The sequence below is a fragment of the Epargyreus clarus genome, unplaced genomic scaffold (assembly GCF_041222505.1).
Source record: "Epargyreus clarus isolate Ecla_fem2 unplaced genomic scaffold, WU_Ecla_fem_2.2 ptg000016l, whole genome shotgun sequence".
NCBI classification, from domain to species: domain Eukaryota; kingdom Metazoa; phylum Arthropoda; class Insecta; order Lepidoptera; family Hesperiidae; genus Epargyreus; species Epargyreus clarus.
The window spans coordinates 1,026,660-1,048,546 of record NW_027332224.1 but is presented as its reverse complement, the minus strand read 5'-3'; the positions used below and the strand labels follow the sequence as shown (position 1 = coordinate 1,048,546).

Here is a 21,887-nt window from a genome sequence, read left to right as displayed (position 1 = left end):
TAAAATACAGTTTAAAATCAGATACTCCCTTTTTTCAAGGTCATGTTGCCGTGTATTTAGAATTCAATTAAGATAAGTCTATAATAATAATGATCCTAAAAGTCATATTATTATCTCCAAAAATATTTTTTAATAATCCTAGTAATTGAAATAAAAATGGCATATCTTCTTGGCTAATCCATTGGCTACTATTTCTTGAACAATTGGTAGCTTTACTATTTATTTTATAATATAGGAGTAGCAGACGAGCATGCAGTCTACCTGATGGTATGTACTGTCGCCCATGGACATCTGTAATCAACCACAGGTAGGATTAGATATTCCTACCTGAGGTCGGCCACAGATGCGCCGCTACCCCTGAGGACTAAGCTGGAACGCCTCGGAAAAGTATCTTACCACACAGTAGTGGTTGACACTGGTAGCATCCCAATAGTTGCTTCGCGTCTATTTCATAGATTATGCATCAGCAGACACGTATACTGCTGGCAGATTTTTCGAATAAAATCGAACTTGTATTATTAGTCGCTCAAACAACAATTGGACGCTTGCGTAGTGTCTTAAGCACCGTTTCAGTAGCTTAAGGTGACCCAAGTATCGCTCAACATAGTAGCCAATATGCCTTATTGTGCCTTATACATATAACGTTTAAATTTGTTACAACAAATGTATAGCAGAGTATCTATTAAAGTTTATTTCTAAATACATGACGGCAATAACATACAAAACTTTAAAAATATCTTCTTATTGTAAATAATTACATAGACATTTTAGAAAGTATTTTAATTACAAATTTAACACGTTAATGCAATTATATGTATCACGTTTCATTTAAATGTATTATGAATTAGTATACAAATGAAAATTTGACATATTGTTACAAGCGTTTTAAGGTACATAATATAGAGCGTATCTATTTTAGTTAAAAAATTAATACATTTTTGTATTCATAATACAATACTTTCGGACATCATTTGACGTTTTTTAAACAAATCAAATTATTTTTATATTTACATCTACATAATATTTTATTTCAAAATAATTTAATTTGTTTAAAAAATATCAACAATATTACAGTTACAAAATTTATTATTTTTAAGTTGTAATAATAATTTAATAAATTACACAATTTAATTGTCATTAATTTAAATAAATATACATTTGTCTACATTTTTACATTTAATTGCTTATACTATTGTACTTTTTTTATGTTTACAACATTAATGTTGGCACAAAATACGTTTACATAACAATATTGTTTTCAACCTACATTTAAACCTAATTGAACTAAACATTTATAAATATTTTAAATATTTATATGTTAGACATTTTACTTATTCTGAGTCAAAAGTTGAAGGAGTTTCTCGTCAATTTTATCCCAGGGGAGAAAAACATTCATGCCAATGGCGCTGGGGGTGATCTGGATGTTATTTCTAGCACAGTCAACGTTGCAGTTGAAGTCGCAGGTGTGTGTGTATCTGTTGAAGAGGAGGCCTTCGGAGCAGGCGACTAGTTTGGCACGTTGGCCATCGCAAACCCAGAATTTGTCGCAGTCGGTGTCGTGGGCCCAGGGGAGGACGTTGCATTCGTCGACGCATTTTTGGTCGTTACCACCGCCGCCTCCGCCTCCGCCGCCACCGCCGCCTCCACCGCCACCGCCGCCTCCGCCGCCACCGCCGCCTCCGCCTCCGCCACCACCACCGCCTCCGCCTCCGCCACCACCGCCGCCTCCACCGCCGCCTCCACCGCCGCCTCCACCGCCGCCTCCACCGCCGCCTCCACCGCCACCGCCGCCTCCATCACCACCGCCGCCTCCATCACCACCGCCGCCTCCATCACCACCACCGCCTCCGTCTCCACCTCCGCCTCCGTCTCCACCTCCGCCTCCATCACCACCGCCGCCTCCGTCACCACCGCCGCCTCCGCCGCCTCCGCCATCTCCGCCACCTCCGCCATCTCCGCCACCTCCGCCATCTCCGCCACCGCCTCCACCTCCACCGCCGCCTCCGCCGCCACCGCCGTCGCCAGGAATGCAACCAGCAATTTCAGGCCATTCGCATTCCTGTAAAATAACATTATGTTGATCAAATAAAGAAATATTACTTATGTTTACGTTCATAGAAGAAAGGATAGACTAATATCGTTACCATTCTAAAAAGTTGAAGTAAAAACTTAATACATAATAAAAAATGCACTAATCTTAATTTAAGTATGAAATTGCGAAAACGATATTAATTACGATTGCGAGATTCATTCAATATTAAAGGTTACTAAACCTACTTTGTATGTGTATGTTTTTTGGATATAGAAAAAACCAAACATTACTTAATTAAAATACTGAAACATCACGTTTTATGCGGGAAAGTCACACTAATTTATCAGATAAGATTATTATCACAATCAAGATGCAAGTGCATATTTATCAATACGATCAACATCGCTACCGTATTTTGATAAACATCTACTGATTGTGCCGTGAGATTTTCTAATGACGATATTTATTAGGTTTAGTTAAATCTGCTTTATCATATGCCTGTTTAGATGTTGATAAGGCTAGATGTTAGATTAAAAGTAAAAATATACCTATGTTTAGATTCAATTACAATCTTTTGATAACATAATAGTGTCGCTATCAACATGTAGCGACTTCCCGCTACTCGTCAAGAGATGGCGCTACTGAATCACGCTATCGAAGTTTTCTAAATATCTTGCATATATACAAGCTCCAAACTGAGACTGAGACAAACGGAGTACAGCCGTTCCCCGGGCATGATCACCTAGCCCGGCGAGAGATCTCCCTTTGCCAAAACATTAATCCCACTGCTGGGCACGGGTCTCCTCTCAAAGTGAGAGAGGTTTAGGCAAAAGTTCATTGGCTGGACAAATGGGAACTGTTATAGTTTGCGCCACTGCTAGTTCGCTCTGAAAGTTGCGAGCTGGTGTCATCATACAATTTGCTATGGCGACGCGATTCATTTCTATATTCAGAGCGGACTAGCAGTTTTACGCGGACTGTAGACTTCTGACATTTTTGAGTACTTTCTTAAAGAACTCCCAGACTTCTCAAAATGTTTTCCTTTACATTTATTTTTTTTTTTTTTAACTATTCTTCTTTTTTATATTCATGTACATTCTCATATTAGTTTAGTACATTCAATTTCATGCTTAGTTACTCGTAATTTGAATTCTTCCTAATGAGACTTATCTTTGACTATTTCAATATCTTAAACCTTAACATTATTTTATTCATTTATGAGTATTAGTGTATGTAATCTGTAATAATTATATCTATTATATCAGATTACTCGATACGTGATCTCTAAGGAATTTCCCTTTTTGCTTTAGCTTATGTAATTCACCTGTTTTAATTGCCTCAAACTGATCTAACTTTTGATTATGAAAACTACACATGAAAATCTACATTAAAAATCCTAAAACTACAATTAAAAATATAACAAGAACTACTTTGTCACTTCAAGCATTTTCTATTTATATCATTCAAACATATCTTTTTAGAAAAATCATACTACTTTAAACTAACTAACATAGTTCCTTTAAATATTTGTGAACTTCGGCCACCATCACCGGATAAACTTAAAGAAAAGCTATAAATTAATAACGAGGGATTAAAACTTTCTGGAATCTTAAAAAGCATTTGACACACTCACCTGTGTCACGGGATTGAAGTGTAAATCAGCGGGGCAGTTTCTTTCAATTTTCTCGCCGTCCACACATTGGTAGAACATTTCGCAGTCGGGGTGAGGTAGAAGCAGTTCTTCTTCGAAGTCAGCAGGGCAGCCGTTAGGAAGGGATCCTCCGCCTCCACCGCCTCCACCGCCACCGCCGCCTCCACCGCCTCCGCCGCCTCCGCCGCCTCCGCCATCTCCACCACCTCCTCCATCTCCACCGCCTCCACCTCCTCCACCGCCTCCTCCGTCACCACCGCCTCCTCCATCTCCACCGCCTCCTCCGTCACCACCGCCGCCTCCATCGCCACCGCCGCCTCCATCTCCACCACCTCCTCCATCTCCACCGCCTCCGCCTCCTCCACCGCCGCCTCCATCGCCACCGCCGCCTCCATCTCCACCGCCTCCTCCATCGCCACCGCCGCCTCCATCTCCACCACCTCCGCCTCCTCCACCGCCGCCTCCTCCTCCACCGCCTCCTCCACCGCCTCCTCCACCGCCTCCTCCACCGCCTCCTCCTCCTCCACCGCCTCCTCCATCGCCACCACCGCCTCCATCTCCACCGCCTCCGCCTCCTCCACCGCCTCCTCCATCGCCACCGCCGCCTCCATCTCCACCGCCTCCGCCTCCTCCACCGCCGCCTCCTCCTCCACCGCCTCCTCCACCGCCTCCTCCACCGCCTCCTCCTCCTCCACCGCCGCCTCCATCGCCACCGCCGCCTCCTCCTCCACCGCCTCCTCCATCACCACCGCCGCCTCCGTCACCACCGCCTCCTCCACCGCCGCCTCCATCGCCACCGCCGCCTCCTCCTCCACCGCCTCCTCCATCACCACCGCCGCCTCCGTCACCACCGCCTCCTCCATCGCCACCGCCGCCTCCGTCACCACCGCCTCCTCCTCCTCCACCGCCTCCTCCATCGCCACCGCCGCCTCCGCCGCCTCCGCCAGGCACGCATCCAGCGTATTGTGGCCAATCACATTCCTGCAATACAATTAACATATCACTCATATGTGACTATCAAAAACGAATACAGAAATTGTCATGTCACTTCACCTGACCATATTTCATTTGTTTTTAAGAGACAATTAATAATTGTATTTTATGAATAATTTTTAAGGGACAATTAATTTAGCTTTATATTTAATTTAAATCATTTTAAGGAATATTTTTAGGACAGTATGAAAATACAACTATTAATACTTTTGGACTAACCTGTGTTATAGGGTTGAAGTGTAAGCCTGGCACACAGAAGCGTTCCACTTTCTCTCCGTGTCGACATTGGTAGTATTTGCCACAGTCAGGGTGGGGTAGAAGCATTTCTTCGTTAAAGTCAGCAGGGCAGCCATTAGGGAGTAATCCTCCACCGCCACCACCGCCGCCTCCGTCACCACCGCCGCCTCCGTCACCTCCGCCTCCGCCATCTCCACCTCCTCCGCCGCCTCCTCCTCCACCGCCTCCTCCATCGCCACCGCCGCCTCCGTCACCACCGCCTCCTCCATCGCCACCGCCGCCTCCGTCTCCACCGCCTCCTCCTCCTCCACCGCCTCCTCCATCGCCACCGCCGCCTCCGTCACCACCGCCGCCTCCGTCACCACCGCCGCCTCCATCACCACCGCCGCCTCCATCACCACCGCCTCCGCCTCCTCCACCGCCGCCTCCATCGCCACCGCCGCCTCCATCTCCACCGCCTCCGCCTCCTCCACCGCCTCCTCCTCCTCCACCGCCTCCTCCATCGCCACCGCCGCCTCCATCTCCTCCGCCTCCTCCATCTCCACCGCCTCCTCCGTCACCACCACCGCCTCCATCTCCACCGCCTCCTCCGTCACCACCGCCGCCTCCGCCGCCACCGCCGCCTCCGTCACCACCGCCGCCAGGCACGCAGCCTGCATTTTCAGGCCAATCACATTGCTGCAATACAATTAAACATATCACTCATATGTGACTACCAAAAACGAATACAAAAATACTCATGTCACTTCACCTGTCCAAATTACATTTGTTTTTAAGAGACATTAATAATTATATTTTATTAATATATTTTTAAGAGACACAATTAATTGAACTTTATCTTAAATTTAAATCATTTTTTAGGAATATTTTTAGGGCAATATGAAAATGCGACTTTTAATACTTTTGAACTAACCTGTGTTATAGGGTTGAAGTGTAAGCCTGGCACACAGAAGCGTTCCACTTTCTCTCCGTATAGACATTGGTAGTATTTGCCGCAGTCAGGGTGGGGTAGAAGCATTTCTTCGTTAAAGTCAGCAGGGCAGCCATTAGGGAGTAATCCGCCACCGCCACCACCGCCTCCGCCACCGCCACCTCCGCCTCCTCCGCCGCCACCGCCGCCTCCGTCACCACCGCCGCCGCCGCCTCCGCCTCCACCACCTCCGCCGCCACCGCCGCCTTCTCCTCCGCCTCCGCCATCACCACCGCCGCCTCCTTCACCACCACCTCCACCATCTCCTCCTCCTCCGCCACCTCCGCCTCCACCACCGCCGCCTCCGCCGCCTCCGCCGCCTCCACCGCCTCCACCGCCGCCGCCGCCTCCGCCACCACCGCCTCCGCCACCGCCTCCTCCACCACCGCCTCCACCGCTGCCTCCGTCACCACCGCCGCCTCCATCTCCACCGCCTCCTCCTCCTCCACCGCCTCCTCCGTCACCACCGCCGCCTCCATCTCCACCGCCTCCTCCTCCTCCACCGCCTCCTCCGTCACCACCGCCGCCTCCATCGCCACCGCCTCCTCCGTCACCACCACCTCCACCACCGCCGCCGCCAGGCACGCATCCAGCGTATTGTGGCCAATCACATTCCTGTAATTTTAAATGCATTAGTTTAAAATCAGCCGACTTCACTCTTGTATATTATACCAGTTTGTTATTTTTTTTTACTGACAGGACAATTATCTGAGGCATTTTTCAGATATATGAAAAATATCTGCTGTATTTACAATGAGTCGATGAAACAAAATTGAATTTTATATCATCGTACTCGTACATACAAAAAAAAAACATAATTCATAAATTATAGTCGACTTTGAAATAATTTACTTTCTACGAAGCCTCGAAGGGCGTTGAAATCTTACCAGGAGCTATGACTGTTGTCCCTGTAGTTCCGGGCTTCCGGGTTCCAAAATAGAGCTACGGTATCCCCTGCCTGTCATAAGAGGCGACTAAAAGGGGCTTTCGGGGTTACGGGCGGCAAGAGTGGGAGCTCGAACCGCCCGGCTAGCGACCCCGGGAAGGACGACGGTATGTGTGGTCGCATTCCGTCGTATACACCAGATGGTGTGGTGACACAAAGTCACCTGGGCGGAGCCCGACGGGGCAGTGCGCTGAGAGGACTCCGGTCGCGTTCCTTTGGAGATCCCGGAGTCCTCTACGCAGCGCCGAGGACGGCCACCGGGGGGGTTTTAGTGCGGTAAAAGTCCCATATAACCCCGTGTCGCTCCCACGGCACCGGGTACCTTTTGAAGGTTTCCCCCTCGAGAAGAAAAAAAAAAAAAAAAAAGGAGTACGTAAATGACTGTACGTAATATGATAAGGGTAGTTTGAAAGCAGAATAACGAACCTGTGTTACGGGGTTGAAGTGTAGTCCTGGCACGCAGCTCCGTTCAACTTTCTGTCCATGTACACATTGGTAGTATTTGCCGCAATCGGCGTGTGGTAGCAACTGTTCCTCAGTGAAGTCAGCGGGGCACTCGTCTGAAACGCCACCACCACCGCCGCCTCCGCCACCGCCGCCTCCGCCACCGCCATCGCCGCCTCCGCCACCACCGCCATCGCCACCGCCACCTCCGCCGCCACTTGCGCAATCAACGTTCCATGGCCAATCGCAAACCTATGGATAAAATTATGGTTAATTATTGACATTATTTACATAATACATAGAGTTTTACAATACAAGACAATTTAGGTATAAAAGGTGTTAAAACCTCGTCTGCTACTTTCATATTATATATAAAAATAATCTTTTAAAGGTATAGTTTTTGAGGAATTTTACCCGACTGCGGAGGATTATAATTCCCGAGCTAATGTCTCATTTTTAGCAGTGCCAACAGCCTAATAGTTTGACGAATTTCAACATAATAATAAGGTGTCGTTGGATTTATTTAAATTGTGGGAGTAACATAGGCTACAGTACTTCCATTTTCAGTAAATGGTGTTTATTCAGTGTGTTCTTTTGATGTTATAAAAATTACTAGTTATTTGTTGTTGCGAAGAGAAGAAGGTACTAAATAATATTTGCTCTTATAATTAGCAAGACGCTTTTAACACGCTTTTATTAGCTTGGGTTGTATGTATGTATGTACGTAACAGTAACGGAATATTTGAACCCGATTTCTATCCACTTTGAACGTTCAGTTTAATTCAAAATTCTGAAGAATTATCAAAAACCGATGACAATACACGATTTTAATAATTTTGTACCATTGTCCTTATCAACATCCTCAGGATTAACGATTTTCGAGGCGAGATTGTTAAAGCGCCTGTGAGGAAGTTCATCGCAAGTTACTAGATTGCAAATAATTGCTTTTTAATTTCAATAACTGTTATAGCGTGATTTTTAGTTTAGAAAATAATAATGTCATTTCCCTATAACTCAAATGCTCTGAAACATATCTATAACGCCCTCTTGTAGAATGATTTTTAGGATTCCGTACTCAAAGGGTAAAACGAAACCCTCCGCTGTCTGTACATGTGTCACTGGGCTTTATCTCTTAAACCGTAATAGATAGACACTTGCTTTTTTTACAAACGATGCATGATAGTGGTACTATACTATTTACTGTTCCTTAATTGATTCCTAGATTGAAGATTATTTTTTGCTTTTTAGTTGATTTTATCATAAAAGCGTGTTTTTTAGCTTTTAATCTATATTTATTAATTCCTATTATCAGCCTAATAATGTAACTCATTATTAAACCAATATAGTATTAACCCACTCCGCAATAAAATTTAATTGTTTCCTTTAATTTATAAACAAATTGATAGCCTATCTGAAGTATTAAGAGACCTTGCATAAATATTGAAAGACATTCTGCAAATGCAGAGGAAAACCTTGCAAAAATAAATAAATACCTTGAATTCAATAATTTCAATTGATACGGATTATGTGTAATCCCTTTCATAATTATGAAGGATGTTACTCATACGAGTATTTAGCACAAAGATTATAGGAAAAGATAAGGAATACGGTTTAAATATTCATATTATATACTAAATCAAGATTTATCTTTTTTGACTACGCCTGATGTCTAGACTAAAATAAAATTACCAATAATTTTCGAAATTTTTAATGACACTCAAAATCCCCCGTAAAGGTGTAAGTTTTGTAGATTTTCGGTTTCAGTTAGTGGATCGCCTTTTTTTTTTATAATATAGGAGTCATGCAGTCCACCTTATGGTAAGTGCCTACTGCCGCCCATAGACATCTGTAATCGACCCCGGATAGGATTAGATATTCCTACCTGAGGTCCACGATTCCTACCTAATAACAGCAGCGCCTAACACCGCTGTTATTAGGTAGAAATAGGTGTGGCGGTGGAGCCGCCGGAGTCGAACTACAAAGGGTTCTACCACCTTCTAAGTAAACTCATGTTCGTGTCTCTTAGAATGGGAAAATATAAGCCAGTCTATTGCGCAAGTCGTCCAAGCTTATTGCCTTATAGACTTAGTACTTACTACTATATCAATTCACAAAATATATTCAATAAGCTATATCAATTCACAAAATATATTTAACATGATTAAAAGTGAAATAAGAAATTATTAAAAAAAACTTTAAGTAAAAATCTGACTCGCATAAATATGTATGTTTATAACCATATTGTTATATGCAATATGGTTATAAATAATGATAATGATATTGCATTATTGCACTGTCGTTATAATTGCAGCCGCTGCCAATTCAAAGAAATAATCATATAGATAATTGAAAAATATTTATTTCGGTTATCATATATAATAACATTATATTGTATTAGTTATCTTATTATAAAAGACAACTAGATGAATCGGTCCAAAATTTTAAGAATTTAATGTTTGACTAAAATGTAAATATAAATCTCATTTTGGATAAATTTCAAATACTCATTAAAAATCTCGAAATCTTGTGATTCTCAAATCTCAAGATAACAATCCCGATAAAAAGTCATAGCTATGATAGCCTAATCCGATTCGAATTTCGCTTCTGATTTTCAAAATGATGTCTAGTAAAATTAATTATGACTAAAATCCACCGATTTTATTTTTCACTAAGTTATAATTAATTTGTGTAGGTTCTGTAGTGTTCTATTTTGAAGGGTGTGTAAGGTATTCTTAGACTATAGGTATTCCGAGACGATCCAATTTAGTCCTCAAGGGTAGGGACGTATCTGTGGCCGACTCTAGGTATCTTTGATTGATTATAGATGTCCATGGGTAGCAGTAGCACTTCAAAAAATCCTTACTAATATTATAAATCCGAAAGTAACTCTGTCTGTTTGTCTTTTCTTCACGCCTAAACCACTGAACCGATTTTAATGAAATTTTGTAAAAAGATAGTCTACAACCCGAGAAAGGACATAGTATAGTTTTTATCACGGAAATCCTACGGAAATCAGGAATGGCGATCTAAGATGGATTAATCAGCGAATCGATCTTTTGGACCAAAAAGTCGATTATTTTAATCGATATTAGTACGGATTTAATCGTAAACTATGCATTTGATCAATTGATGATCTTTAGCAAAGTTTTTGTCAATGTCATTCCAATGAAGGTACGAATTTTCAGTTTTATGTATGTTACTATTTTATATTATTTTCTTATAAACGCGGGCGAAGCCGCAGGCAAAAACTAGTAATAAATATGCCGATTCAAAATCGTACAGCGCCATCTCTTGTCAAGTGCTAGAAATAGGCGACAGACACGAGTAGAAATTCTTAGAACCAAAATGATTCAGATTGATAAAATCCACATAAATCATTATAAAACGGAGGCAAGTAATTGCGTATTTCAGGAAATGTTATTTTCTTGTCATAAACCGTATTAAAAGATTATGATGGTGATTACAAGAAGGTAATTCTGATTACCGGGATTATCGGATTATCGATAAGTATATTTAGAAATGGTGTAGTATGTACAGTACTGAAAGTACTTAATTTTAAGGTGTCATTGAGCATGTCCACATGATGGCAAATATTGTTAAATGAAGACTTTATTTCTCTTAAGAATATTGACAAATCACTTACAGAGAAATCATCAGTCACCCATTACTGTCCCACTGCTGGGCACGGGTCTCCTCTCATAATGAGAAGGATAAGCCATAGTCCACCGCGCTGGACAAGTGCGTATTGGTACACTTCACATACCTTTATGATTGTATATTGAACATGGCTACAACCACCTATGGGCGTCTGTAATCAACTCCGCAGAAGAGTTGACATTGCCTAGGATCGGCCACAGAGGCCCTTGAAGACTACATTGGGACGCCTCGGATAAGTATTTCTCCCTTATCATACCCTTCAAAACAAACAGCAGAGCTTAACACTGCTCTTATGAGGCAGAAATAAGTATGGCGGTGGTAACTCCAGCTGAACCAAAGGGATCTACAACTCAATCTTATAAATATATATAACTCAAAGGTGACTGACAGACATAGTGATTTATCAACGCACAGCCCAAACCACTGGACGGATCGGGCTGATATTTGGCGTGCAGGTAGATGTTATGACGTAGGCATCCGCTAAGAAAGGATTTTGATCAATTCTACCCCCAAGGGGATAAAATAGGGGATGAAAATATTACATCGTAACGCGAGCGAAGCCGCGGGCAAAAGCTCGTAAATAAATAAACAAATAAAGACTTGTTTGTTAGAATGTCACTATTTTATCAAATGCCACTTCCTATCGAATTAAACAAAATATGCCTACTCGATGCTATCTGGAACCATTCATCATACTAATTGCAAATTTTTGACAGAACCGATAAAGTAATGAGGCTTATCTGGTAACGAAATTCCCAATGAAGGTGCATATAAGTTGATAAGTATAAGTTGATATGACTTTTGTAATATTGAAGTCGCAAATGTTATCCACCTGATGGTAAGCCACTTCTGTATCTTTAATCAACCTCAGTACTCTTACCATGAGTTTTTACGTTTTGACAAATACGACTGTTTTGGTATTTGTTTACGTATTGGCCCATACAATTTCCTAGTTCTAACAGAATCCGCTAGGGGCGCTGATTGGCAATTGTATGCCGGTGTAAGTTGAAAAGTTTAAGTGTATCTTACTATAGTCCGCGTAAAACTGCTAGTCCGCTCTGAATATAGAAATGAATTGCGTCGCCATAGCAAATTGTATGACTATACCTGCTCGCAGCAACTTCAGAGCGGACTAGCAGTTTGGCGGGGACTATACTTCTTTAAACCAGAACTAAGCAGCGCAACACTGCTGGTATACGGCAGACATAGGTGGACCACCGGAGTCGACTTACGAGGATTTAAAACACTTTAGAAAATCTTAAAAAATATATAGTTCTCAAATGAAATTACAACAAAGCGTGTACTGATTAGATTGTAATTTCATGATTTATATATCTAATCGCATAAATATGTAATAATTCGGTCTGAAATTGTATCTTCTTTGTATTGAACTTTGCCTTGAGTCTATACCTAAATATCTATTTATCTAGTCGTACTACTTAAATATATACATGCAGATAATAATTACTATATACATAATTATTTATTGACTAGCTGACCCGACAAATGTTAAGGGTGAACAATCCTTATCATTTAGGGGTATAAAAAATAGATAGTAGCCGATTCATAGACCTACTGAATATGCATATAAAATTTAGTGAAATTGGTAAAGCCGATTCGGAGGAGTACGGTAATTAACATTGTGACACGAGAATTTAATATAAAAGATTTTATTATCGTCATTTTTAATTTTACTTACGTTTAGTTTAATAATTAGTAGCTTATGTTATTCCGGAATAAATTACTTTTATATGTAGATTTTTTTAACAACGTGTAATGTAAAGAAAAAAATGGAAAATAATATAAAAGATAAAAGTCATAATCATAATCATCATATTGCGTCAGCAATATCATTCACAAAGGTAATAACGTGAAGTTGGTTATTAAACTGACCATATTGACGTCAGTCATATTGAATATCAATGACATTATTGACTATTTTGTCATATGTGTCTTTTCTCAGAGTGAGAAAGGCTGGTTTGGTAAAGTCCTTTGTGCTTCGACTCCGGCGGCACCATCGCCACACCTATTTCTGCCTAATAAAAGCAATGTTAAGAGATGCTGTGTTCTGGGCTTGGGCCTCCTCTCAGAGTGAGAAGGATTAGGCCATAGTCTACCGCGCTGGCCAAGTTCAAATTGATAGACTTCACACACCTTTTAGAACTTTTTACGAACTCTCAGACGTGTAGACATCCGCAGGTTACTTTCAATGTGAAAATTAATTTATAGTATTTATAGAACAAAGTATAAATTTGAAAAATCAGTGCTTGATTTTGTAACCTAGTACCCTCGAATTAGAGGCCGAGTTTCTAAATCCACATCATCAACCCACTAGTGCCCCACTGCTGGGCACGGGTCTCCTCTCAGAATGAAAAGGGTAAGGCCGTCCACCGCGCTGCCCAAGTGCGTATTGGTAGACTTCACATACCTTTGAATTTTTTTTTTAAGATTTCTCAGGTATGTAGGTTTCATGACGATGTTTTCCTTCATCGTTTAAGCAAGAGATGGTTTTTTTTTTATATTTGAGCCTGACGATAAAGCAGACGTGCTACCTAATGGAAAGTAGTCTCCATCGCCTATGAACATTTGCAACACCAGAGGAGTCGCCAATGCATCGCCGGCTTTGAAGGAGAGCTCTTTTTGCACCTTTTTTGGAGAGCCCCATGTCATAGCGCTCCGGGAATACCTCGGGAGGAAGCTCATTCCACATCTTACACGTCCGTGGCAAGAACGTCCGTGCAAACCGAACCGTGGAGGGCCGCCTCGAGTCCAGTTGGAATAACTAATTTGTAACTTAACCCTATTACTAAAAATGACTTACCGACAGTTCAGGGTTGAAGTAGGTTCCAGGGGCACAGGATGTCTCCACCAGCTCCCCGAATTCGCAGTAGTAGAACTTGTCACAGTCGGTTTCGTGTGGAAGTAGTCTATACACTTGGTAGTCAGCAGGACAGCCGTTTGGTAGGTCCCCTTCTGGTCTTGGTGGGGGTTCGGTTGGGGGTGAAGGGGGTTGGGTTGGGGGTTGGGTTGGGGGTTGGGTTGGGGGTTGGGTTGGGGGTTGTGTGGGAGGTTGAGTTGGGGGTTCAGTCGGGGGTGGGGTAGGGGGATCAGTTGGAGGTTGGGTTGGGGGTTGGGTCGGGGGTTGAGTTGGGGGATCAGTCGGGGGTGGGGTAGGGGGTTCAGTTGGGGGTGGGGTAGGGGGATCAGTTGGGGGTTGGGTCGGGGGTTGAGTTGGGGGTTGGGTTGGGGGTTGGGTTGGGGGTTGAGTTGGGGGTTGGGTTGGGGGTTGGGTTGGGGGTTGGGTTGGGGGCTGAGTTGGGGGTTGGGTTGGGGGTTGAGTTGGGGGTGGGGTAGGGGGATCAGTAGGGGGTTGAGTAGGGGGATCAGTAGGGGCTGGGGTAGGGGGTTGAGTTGGGGGTTGTGTTGGGGGATCAGTTGGCGGTCCCTCCGTAGGTGGAACCCCTGGCAGCTCACAACCCGCTAAAGACGGATGAACACAGACCTGTAAAGAAAAAAAACATTAGTACTTCTTTCATTCTTTCTTTTGATCTGATCTTTAGCTTATTAAGTAGGTAATTTCCTTTCCCTTGCCCGAAGGGTCCCTTTCTACCTGCTGTTCTGCTAAACGCTGCTGTGTTCTGGTTTGAAGGGTGTAAGGGAGACATACTTATCAGAGTCTTTCCAGCGTAGTCCTCAGGAGTAGCGGCACATTTGTGGCCGACATCAGGTAGGAATCTTATTTAATCTGGAGTTGATTACAAATGTTCATAGGCTGCAGTAGCCAATTACCATCAGGTGGACTACATGCTCGTCTGCTACTCTTATAGAAAAAAAATCAACGGGTTGCACTCCGGGAGTGCCGACAGAAGTGAAAACTTTCGAAACCTGACCTGAATAATAAAATATAAGAAATAAAAATTAAACTGACACCCATTGACATATTTTTTCTATGCTGACACCGGATGACTTGACTTTTGCAGTTTGCTTTGCTCTCTTACGGATTTTCGATCAGGCCTGAAGGCACAAGAAGTTCACAATGCCGCTAAAGAAGTAAAGAAGAAGGACTCACTTGTAGCGTTGGTGAGAACTCAGTACCAGGCGCGCAGTCCGTCGGAGTGTCCCATCTTAGTCCATATTCGCAATAGTAGAACTTCGTGCAGTCGTACTCGTGGGGTAGAAGGAAATGGGACTGGTCTTCGGGGCAGAGCTCGTGGGGTGTCGCCCGCCGGGAGTCAGGTCGGGCCACGACCGAAGCCAGGAGACCCAGGAAAATAAGTCCTGGAAAAGATGGTTGTTATCAGAAGTGGTAGGTTTGTTCAGAATCATACTAAACACTGGATTCTCTATATGACAGGCAGGCAGGCAGATGCAGTGGCGGACGACGATTGTCAGGCCCGAGGAAGAAAGTTGAATGGAGGCGCCAAGTGTAAAAAGTTCGCCAGTGACTCGGTGACCTTTTTTCGCTGACTTATACACATTTCATAGATTCTGACGAGCTTTTTTTAGCAACTCTGGAGACCCCCCAGGATCGGAGGCCCGGGGTGGACCGCCCCTTCCGCTTTTAAGCCGCTAGAGGGCAAATGGTCAGGACTCCGGTAGTAGCTGGGTCCGTAACCTTCTCTCCCTCTAGCGAAGGTGGACGATACAGGAAAGCGGTAACGGCGAGTAAAACTATCCCATCCTTCCAGCCTTTTTCTTTTTATTTCGAGGGGGAAACCTTCAAAAGGTACCCGACGACGTGGGAGCGACGCCGGGTTATGTGGGATTTTTACCGCACTAAAACCCCCTCCGGTGGCCGTCCTCGGCGCTTGGTGGAGAATTCCGGGATCTCGGATGGAACACAACCGGAGTCCTCCGAGCGCGATGCCCCAATCGGGCTCTTCCGTGGTGGAGCAGTTTATGCTCCTCCCACACACCTAGTGTTTACAACGGTATGCGGCCTCACACACCGCCGTCCTTCCCGGAGTTACTTGCTGGACGGTTCGAGCTCCCACTCTTGCCGCCCGCAACCTCAGAAGCGTAGTCTCCTTGTACCGGCTAAGCTTTAGACTCGTCACTAAAACCCGGTGAAACTATTGAGGCCTAGGGCCACCAGTTACTACACAATTTGAAAAAAAAGTGCGTTTTCAATTTCAGATCTAGGATTTTTATGAAAGACATTGCCATCGAACTTTTATTTTTTATTTTGTGTTGTGACAAGTGCCATTGCCGCCTATATCTGTGACCAACACTATATCCACTTGAAGATACCTGAACAGGTTCTACCTGAAACCGATCACAGATGCCTTGCTACTCCTGAAGATTAAGATATTCGCTTCATATGTAACTCAGCGAATGTACACCCATCCAAGAAGCTGGTTTGAAGGGTTTAGTAAGAGATATACTTGTATGAGGCGTTTCAACTTAGTCCTCAGTAGCAACGCATCTGTGACCGACCTCAGGTAGGACTTATCTGGGACTACAGATCTGATTTCCATGGACGGCAGTAGCTTCTTACCGTCAGGTGGACTGCATGATCATTTGCTACTTCTTGTTATAAAACAATGTGAGCCGTCACGGGACGCCTGGAAGATGTGAAACATCGACATTATTTTGTAAAAGTAATATGCAGAAAAGAACATATTGTGATAGGAACTAAATATGTCATAATGATAAAATAAAATATTACGATCCGCATGGCGACGCGTCGCCACACCGTACATACTACTGCATATAGACTGTATATATATACCATCGTATAGCGTGGCGACGCGTCGCCACGGCATGCGTCGCCACGCCAGAAATCGGTTTTACGTGCGGCTATAGATGTTTCACATCAAAATGAAATTACAAAATTGTAGCTACTCCAAAAGTGTAAACAAAGTAATTAATTTTCACCGATGTCATCATTAGAGTGTAGAAGTTATTTTATCATTCGATTACAGAAGCGATGTTATCATTAAATAATACAACAGATTTTATCATTAGATCATAGTAAAGATATTATTATTAGATTTTTGTTTAGGTATCATTATCATTATTTTGCATCTGGGGCTCTAACACCGTCTTAAAAAGAATCATAGTTCAGGAAAGTTGTATTTCAATATTGCATCAAGATTATGTTATTTCTACCACGACCTCCTTAAAACAATTTTGTTTTATTCCTGCCGAGCGATGTAAACTTATTCATTTTTCGCTTATCCATTGTATAAAACCAAAAGAAATTGGAAAATTTTGCTTAAAAAAATAAATTTACTGCAATAAAAGTGTGAATAATTTCGACAGACTTCATATAAAACTGTTTATTGTAATATTATAAAAACAATGATATTTCAACGAGGTCGTGGTACGAAATTTCAATGTATGATTAAACTAACATTGTTTTAAGAGATGGTAGTAGGCCCTGATCTATTAGATTCCTAGGGCTTACAATATTAACTTAAGACTTAATGACATTCTTATAAGTGCAAAATCGTCAAAGTGAATTTTAAAAAGTGCCAAACTATCCAATACATTGACTCTTATGTAATTATCTTAAATGTAACGTATGGAACTATTGTGCTGAATATTAAATTGGAACAACTCCAAAAAGTAGCTCCCTTACCACACCCTTCAAACCAGAACACAGCAGCGCTTGATACTGCTATTATAACAGAAATAGGTGCAACGGTGGTGCCTTCAGAGTTGAACCACAACGTCAACATCATACAAAGATGATGTTGACGTTGCTTCAATGTGTTTATTCATTTCTGTTGTTGGAAGCTACGCATGTCACAGTATCAATAGATTAATAGAGAAGATATATTTAAATAATAGAAAATACATAAATATTGCATTATAGTAAAGATACTATCAAAAGATCATAACATCAGACTAGATAAACATCAGATTTCCATGTTTATCTAGCTAACCTATTACGCGATTTGATCTGCAAATAGATATTATTGTTAGATATTTATGTTTTGAATAGACTTTTAATTTTTTTTTATAATATAGGGGTAGCAGACGAGCATGCAGTCCACCTAATGGTAAGTGGCTACTGCCGCCCATGGACATCTGTAATCAACCTCAGATAGGATTAGATATTCCTACCTGAGGTCGGCCACAGATGCACCGCTATCCCTGAGGACTAAGCCGGAACGCTGAAAAGTCTCTCTCCTTTACACACCCTTCAAACCGGAACACAGCAGCGCCTAACACTGCTGTTATAAGGTAGAAATAGGTGTGGCGGTGGACCGCCGGAGTCGAACCACAAAGGGTGCTACCACCTTCAAAAATGACTACTTCATGATGGATGACTTCTTCTACTGTCACACTGTGTTACCTACTGTCTTGTACAATGTACATTGCATTTTATAACCGTCTTTATATGCGCCGATTGCACCTAATTTAGATAAACGTTATTGTTGAAAATATGTTTTTATGTGTGTTATTGACTGATAAAATTCGTGTAACTGGGGAAGTCCTATAAAAGTTTATTTTATCAAAATATTTGTTTAAAATTATTATATTTTTAAGCAGTCGGTTGTTTTTTTGTTTTTGTTGTAAATCTCTGGTTTCTCAGATAGGTTCTGTAGGTTACACCATAGTAAAGCTGACCGCCCATCAGTCTTTTATCAGATCTATATAAGTGTCTATCTGTATTTTTCAACATAGGAGTAACAGACGAGCATGCAGTCCACCTGATGGTGAGTGGCTATGCCGCCTATGGACATTGGATCCCAGATAGGATTAGATATTGCTAACTGAGGTCGGCCACAGATGCGCTGCTACCCCTGAGGACTAAGCTAGAACACCTCGGATAAGAATGTCTCCATTACCACACCTTTCAAACCAGAACACAGCAGCGCTTAACACCGCTGTTATGAGGTAGAAATAGCTATCGCGGTGGTGCCGGAGTCGAACCACCAAGGGTTCTACCACCTTCAAAACACCATATTAAACAATGGTTCTACTGTACGCTTAAATTTGTTGGGGGCCCCACCACATTTTATTTTTTATTTTCGGAAATCTTGAAGTGAAAACTTCTTTAGGCACTTTGGGCACTTTTTAAGATCTATTTTTTTCGAAAAGTACAACCTAAGAGTATGCGTAATTGGATAATATTTTAAGAATTTTGGTTTTATACACGGGGTTTTGTCTTTGGGGGTCTCGCCACAAATTAATCTTTTTTTTTTATTTTCGAAAATTTTGAAGTCAAAAATTCTATAGGCGTTTTGGGCACTTTTTTTACGTACGTGTATTTTTTCCGAAAAATATAAAATAAGTAAGTATGTGTAATTCTGGATAACATTTAAAGAATTTTGGCTTGCACACGGGGTTTCTTATACTTGGGGCCTCTTGATACTGCTGTATACAAGTAATTTACCTAATAAAAAAATATAAAAAAACTATTCAAGCAATAATTTATAATATTCATGACCAAACAGAACCAATCTTTTTTTTAACATTTCATATTGCACCATATTACTATATAAAGAAAAATCCTTACTAATATTATAAATCCGAAAGTAACTCTGTCTGTCTGTCTGTCTGTCTGGTTGTCTCTTCTTCACGCCTAAACCACTGAACCGATTTTAATGAAATTTTGTACAAAGATAGCCTGAGACCCGAGAAAGGATAGTTTTTATCCCGAAAATCCCACGGGAACTAGGGATGGCGATCTAAGATCGATTAATCGGAGAATCGATCGTTTGGACCCAAAACATCGATCATTTTAATCGATATTAGTAAGGATTGAATCGTAAACTATGCATTTGATCAAGTGATGATCTTTAACAAAGTTGTTGTCCATGAGCCCACGAAGGTTTCAGAGTTGGTACGACCAATTTTCGCCAGATGGCGCCACTGTCATTCCAATGAAGATACGAATTTTCAGTTTTATGTATGTTAGTATGTCATATTATTTTCTTTTAAACGCGGGCAAAGCCGCGGCCAAAAACTAGTATATTATAAAGTGACATAGGATTAAAACTACTTCGCAACAACCCGCTACCAATATCTATAATGGTTTATATTTTACACCATGCAGTATGCACCTTCCTCTCATATAGCATACATGCATATGCAAATAATAAGTACAGTTTCAAAACTAAAAACCATGCTAAAATCGCACAAGGAAAATCGTTAATCCTGATTCCTGACGATCCTGATGAGAATGGGATAAAATGATTAAAATCGTGTATTGTCATCGGTTCTTGATAATTCAAAATTTTAAATAAATCGGACCGTTCAAAGTGGGTAAAAATCGAGTTCATACATTCCGTTACATACATACATACATACATACAGGTCAAGCTAATAAAAGCGTGGTAATAAATATACCACCTCTAAATCCAACGAACATTTGCCTTAAAAGATAGATAAAGATGACCACTGAATTAAAAGATAGATAAAAAAACTTACTTATCATATCGCGTCAGGAAAGACGCAGTTCTTTAAAAAATCACTCAATTCGCAGAAAATATGTTATTTAGCGGTCAACACTAAACTGCGACGTTTTTTGGCTACCACCCTTTTATATTATCAACTTCTATCAGATTTGATAAGCTCTTTTGTTTTATTGGCTCTAAATTGTGAATTGACTTCGAATTATATCGTATGAATAGATAATTAATTAGATATATACAATAAAAATGCAATTTCTGTCTGTATATTTGTCAGTTTTAGGGTTCCGTATCCAAGGGATAAAAACGGAACCTTGTTATGTCACTGTCTGTCCGTCTGTCACAGGGCTCTATCTCTTAAACCGTAATAGATAGACACTTAATTTTAACTGGTAATGGTGGTAATGTGGCGGTAATGGTGGCCGTTATAACAATAAGTATTTTATTAAAATACTAGCTGACCCGGCAAACGTTGTTTTGCCATATAAATAAAAAATTGTTAAGGGTTATCACTTAGAGGTATGAAAACTAGATAGTAGCCGATTCTCAGACCTACTGAATATGCATATAAAATTTGGTGAAAATCGGTAAAGCCGTTTCGGAGGAGTACGGTAACTAACATTGTGACACGAGAATTTTATATTTAAGATATATACGGTCGAATTGACAAACCTCCTATTGGAGGCGGTTTAAAAATAAAAATGCTTGAAAATAAGTAGGGAACGTCATACAAGAAACCGCTGCTTTTTATTAACACGCTTTTATTAGCTTGGGTTGTATGTATGTATGTACGTAACAGTAACTGAATCTTTGAACCCGATTTCTATCCACTTTGAACGTTCAGTTTAATTCAAAATTTTGAAGAATTATCAAAAACCGATGACAATACACGATTTTAATAATTTTGTATCATTGGCCTTGTCAACAACCTCAGGATTAACGATTTTCGAGGCGAAAGAAAGCGCCTTAGGGAAAGTTCAGGCAAAGTTACTAGATTGATTTTTAGTTTTGAAAAATAATAATGTTATTTCCTTATAACTCAAATGTACTGAAACATATCTATAATGCCATCTTGTAGAATGATTTTTAGGATTCCGTACTCAAAAGGTAAAACGAAACCCTCCGCTGTCTGTTCGTGAGTCACAGGGCTTTATCTCTTAAACCGTAATAGATAGACACTTGATTTTTTTACAGACGATGCATAATGATGGTCGCTATAACAACAAATACTAAAAATTAATAAAATAAATATAGTTAAAAAAACTAAAAAACACGCTTTTATATAAACTCAACTAAAAAGTAGAAAATGCCTGTCTGTTATTAACAGCAGTGTTCAGCGCTGCTGTGTTCTCGTTTAAGAGTGTAGTAAGGGAGACATACTCTTCAGAGCCATTCCAGCTTAGTCCTCAGGAGTAGCGGCGCATCCGTGGCCGACCTCAGGTAGGAGTGTTAGCTGCTGCTGTGTTCCGTTTTGAAGGGTGTGGTAAGGGAGACAGACTTTTCCGAGGCATTCTAGCTTATTCCTCAGGGGTAGGGCATCTGTGGCCGCCCTCAGATAGGAATCTAATCCTATCTGGGGTTGATTACAAATG

At 41.6% G+C, this 21,887-nt stretch overlaps 1 protein-coding gene across 1 annotated transcript; it reads right to left on the bottom strand.

The window, feature by feature from the left end:
• Window positions 1-1,219: 1,219 nt before the first annotated feature.
• On the bottom strand, window positions 1,220-20,392 carry LOC140748474 (uncharacterized). Its single transcript, XM_073081287.1, has 14 exons — window positions 20,315-20,392; window positions 15,000-15,208; window positions 13,752-14,432; window positions 7,256-7,525; window positions 5,827-6,498; window positions 5,546-5,591; window positions 5,072-5,502; window positions 4,896-5,030; window positions 4,628-4,664; window positions 3,851-4,584; window positions 3,666-3,809; window positions 2,039-2,059; window positions 1,672-2,001; window positions 1,220-1,627 (listed from the first exon to the last, which is right to left on the bottom strand). Exons 1-14 carry the CDS (start codon window positions 20,319-20,321, stop codon window positions 1,328-1,330), a joined length of 4,017 nt encoding a protein of 1,338 aa, XP_072937388.1. The 5' UTR covers window positions 20,322-20,392; the 3' UTR covers window positions 1,220-1,327.
• Between the last annotated feature and the right edge of the window lie 1,495 nt (window positions 20,393-21,887).